The 3,471-nt window shown below is 40.9% G+C and overlaps 1 protein-coding gene across 1 annotated transcript in view; it reads right to left on the bottom strand.

Moving 5' to 3' along the window:
* Positions 1–3,471, bottom strand: part of PDK3 (pyruvate dehydrogenase kinase 3) — a 78,985-nt gene that overhangs the window by 15,931 nt on the left and 59,583 nt on the right. The window contains exon 6 of the mRNA XM_017865001.1: positions 840–904. Within this exon, the coding sequence (XP_017720490.1) occupies positions 840–904 (65 nt within the window). The remainder of the gene's footprint in view (positions 1–839; positions 905–3,471) is intronic.

Genomic DNA, 3,471 nt, shown 5'->3' with positions numbered 1-3,471 from the left:
CGGGTTCAAGCGATTATCCTGTCTCAGCCTCCTGAGTGGCTGGGATTACAGGTGTGCGCTGCCACTCCTGGCTAATTTTTGTATTTTTAGTAGAGACAGGGTTTCCCCATGTTGGCCAGGCTGGTCTCGAACTCCTGACCTCAGGTGTTCGCCCGCCTCGGCCTCCCAAAGTGCTGGGATTGCAGGCGTGAGCCATTGCGCCTGGCTCCTTTATTGTCATTTTAATGGGGCTCGAGGAACAAGCTGGGTGCTCAGTTTATCTTGTACCAAATGGCATGATTAGTTACATAAACAGCCTTATGAATTCAACCTTTTTACCCCAAATCTCAAGAAAAGGCAAACGCCTTTTATACAGTGGGATTTTTTTGTTTTGTTTTGTTTTGCTTTTTCAGTTTAAACAACATTCTCTAGGAGCCATCTATAGGCTTGCTCAATTACTTGCATTTTTCTTTGGGAACATTATAGTTTAGATTTCTTTACTTCCTTTTAAAACCATGTTAGATGTTTTTGTCCATGACTCTTTCCTAGTTCTGGGTCTCGAGGCTGGCTGTTAAGTAGTAGATGCTTAATAGATGTTTGCTGACTTATAAATAAGTAGAATATGAATTTTCTATCTAAGGGCACATTTTTAAAAGTCAATTAAAAAAATGGCCTAGGTTTGTCATATTCAAGACTCCAGAAATAATAAAGTCTCTATTTTGTACAATCATTGCTCCAAATGCCATTAGTTGAAACAGCATTTAAGAAATAGCATTGGATATAAGGAATTTTATTTCCAGACAGTTCTCCTTCCAAAATAAAAAAGCATCCACTTAAGCTGTTCAGGATCAACCTCCAACCTGCATCTCCAACACAGAACTTGTTAAGGCAAAAGCACATTCCTTAATCATGTTCACAGAGAGCTCTAGCATTAATAAATTATACATAAAAATAATCACTACACTACCCAAAGCAACATAAAGCTAGAGGCTACCTAGAAACACCAGCATTCATTTATCTTAGCGATAGGACAAGGGGCTTCAGAACATGATTGAAAGGGGCTTCTGTAATTCGTGAGACAATGCCAAAGAGAGTCGGAAAGCTCCTCTCCTGGTGGGTGAGCTGCCCAGGATGACAGCCTCAGTGGGGACAGAATGTGCTGACATGGCTGGCACTTGGGAATCAGCAAGAACAGGCCTGCTGCTTTGGCCTTTAGAATGAGGGAGGCTGTCACTCACGCAAAAGAGCAATTTGTTACTACCTGTGGATGTGAGGTCAGCTCCTGCCTAGTCCGTATGAAGAGAGAGAGAATATTAAGATGGTTCTCCTCAGGAACACTCCAGACAAGCCCACTTGGTCCTGGTACTGTATTCATTCAATGGGGATATGACTCTTCTCAGAGAACTCAAGAGACCTTGAAAGCAGCTTTGACTTCATGCCTTCTAGTCAAATGGAAGGGCCATGTCCTTCAACAGCAGCCTGAACTCCTTTCACAGTTTAATCTCATTATAAGAGAAATACATTTTAATGTACTTCTGAGGGGAATTTGGTTTATCTTTTTTTTTTTTTTTTTTGAGACAGGGTCTTGCTCTGTCACCCAGGCTGGAATGCAGTCATGTGATCTCAGCTCACTGCAGCCTCTTACCTCCTGGGCTCAAGCGATCCTCCCACTTCAGCCTCCTGAGTAGCTGGGATTACAGACACATGCCACTATGCCCAGCTAATTTTTCTATTTTGTGTAGAGACAGGGTTTTGCTATCTTGCCCAGGCTGGTCTCGAACTCCTGGGCTCAAGAGATTCTCCTGCCTCAGCCTCCCAAAGTGCTGGGATTACAGGTGTGAGCCACCATGCCTGGCCTGGTTTATCTTTAATTGTAAATGCTCACACCCTGCTCAGTCATTCCACATCTAGGAATCCAACCTGCAGAAATACTTTCATATGTTCACAAATTTTTCCACCCTCCCCACCTCTCACACTCTTTCATAGCTCATTATATGGAATATAGGAAAACTGGAAATCCTAAATGTATACCCATAGGAAAACAGTTAAATAAATTATGGTAAGCTACACTATGAATAATCTCTAAATGAGATTAATACTTGCAAAGGTCTTCAAGGTGAAGTGAAAACATGTTATAAATAGGGTTAAAGCTATACATGCTTTATGCAAAACCAATACTCTGTATGGGACTGAGAAAGTGGTGGGGGATTTCCCTTTTCACTCACATTTCTGTATTTGTATTTTTGTGATGAGCATGTCTCTTCCATAATTTACAAATAAAAAAATAAAAGGAATATGTAAATAAATATGCAATCATATGATGAACATAAAAAATCATCTGTAACCCCATTACCCAGGGAGCTGCTATTTGTATTTTGGTAGTATAAATCCTTCAAAATATTTTCCAATGAACTTCCACTATTACAAACTTTTATAGCCTGTATTTTAAAAAAACATCTCAATTTTTCCCATACATTATTCGTTTAAAGCATCATTTGAAAGGGCTGCATAGTATTCTAAATTATAGGTGTACCACAATTCAGTTAAACAATGCTCTATTGTGGAAAACTTGGGTTGTTTTCTAACTTTATAAGAAAACTACTGTGATCATCAATCTTGTACATAAATCTGTGCATCTCTATTTTCATATATTTTTGTTTGTTTTTTGAGATGGGGTTTCACTCTCTTGCCCAGGGTGGAGTGCTATGGCACTATCTCAGCTCACTGCAACCTCCGCCTCCTGGGTTCAAGTGATTCTCCTGCCTCAGCCTCCCAAGCAGCTGAGAATACAAGCATGTGCCACCACGCCTGGCTAATTTTTGTATTTTTTGTAGAGATGGGGTTTCACCATGTCACTCGGGCTGGTCTTAAACTCCTGGACTCAAGAGATCCACCCACTTTGGCCTCCCAAAGTACTGGGATTACAGGCATGAACCACCGTGTCCAGCCTCTGTTTTCTTATAATAAATGTTCTGAAGTTTAATTTACTGGACCAAAGAATATGACCATTATTAACTTATTTACTGGGCCAAACAGAAAGAACATTGTTGGCATTTTTTAGAAAGGGTATACCACTTTAAGCTTATACAAGAAATATATGTGCTGGTGAGAAAGTATTTTTGTGGGCACAAATTCAAAGCATTAAAATGTTTTAATCACTGTCATTTTGAAAGACAAAAATGGCATTTCTGGCCGGGCGCAGTGGCTCATGACTGTAATCCCAGCACTTGGGGAGGCCGAGGCGGGTGGATCACCTGAGGTCAGGAGTTCAAGACCAGCCTGGCCAACATGGTGAAACCTCGTCTCTACTAAAAATACAAAAATTAGCCAGGCATGGTGGCAGGAACCTGTAATCCCAGCTACTCAAGGGGCTGAGGCAGGAGAATCACTTGAACCTAGAAGGCAGAGGCTGCAGTAAGCTGAGATCACACCACTGTACTCCAGCCTGGGCAAAAGAGTAAGACTCCTTCTCAAAAAAAAAAAAAAAAAAAG

The sequence above is a fragment of the Rhinopithecus bieti genome, unplaced genomic scaffold, assembly GCF_001698545.2.
Source record: "Rhinopithecus bieti isolate Rb0 unplaced genomic scaffold, ASM169854v2 scaffold_79622, whole genome shotgun sequence".
Lineage (NCBI taxonomy): Eukaryota > Metazoa > Chordata > Mammalia > Primates > Cercopithecidae > Rhinopithecus > Rhinopithecus bieti.
The sequence above is the reverse complement of the archived record's forward strand: the minus strand, read 5'-3'. Positions and strand labels throughout refer to the sequence as shown.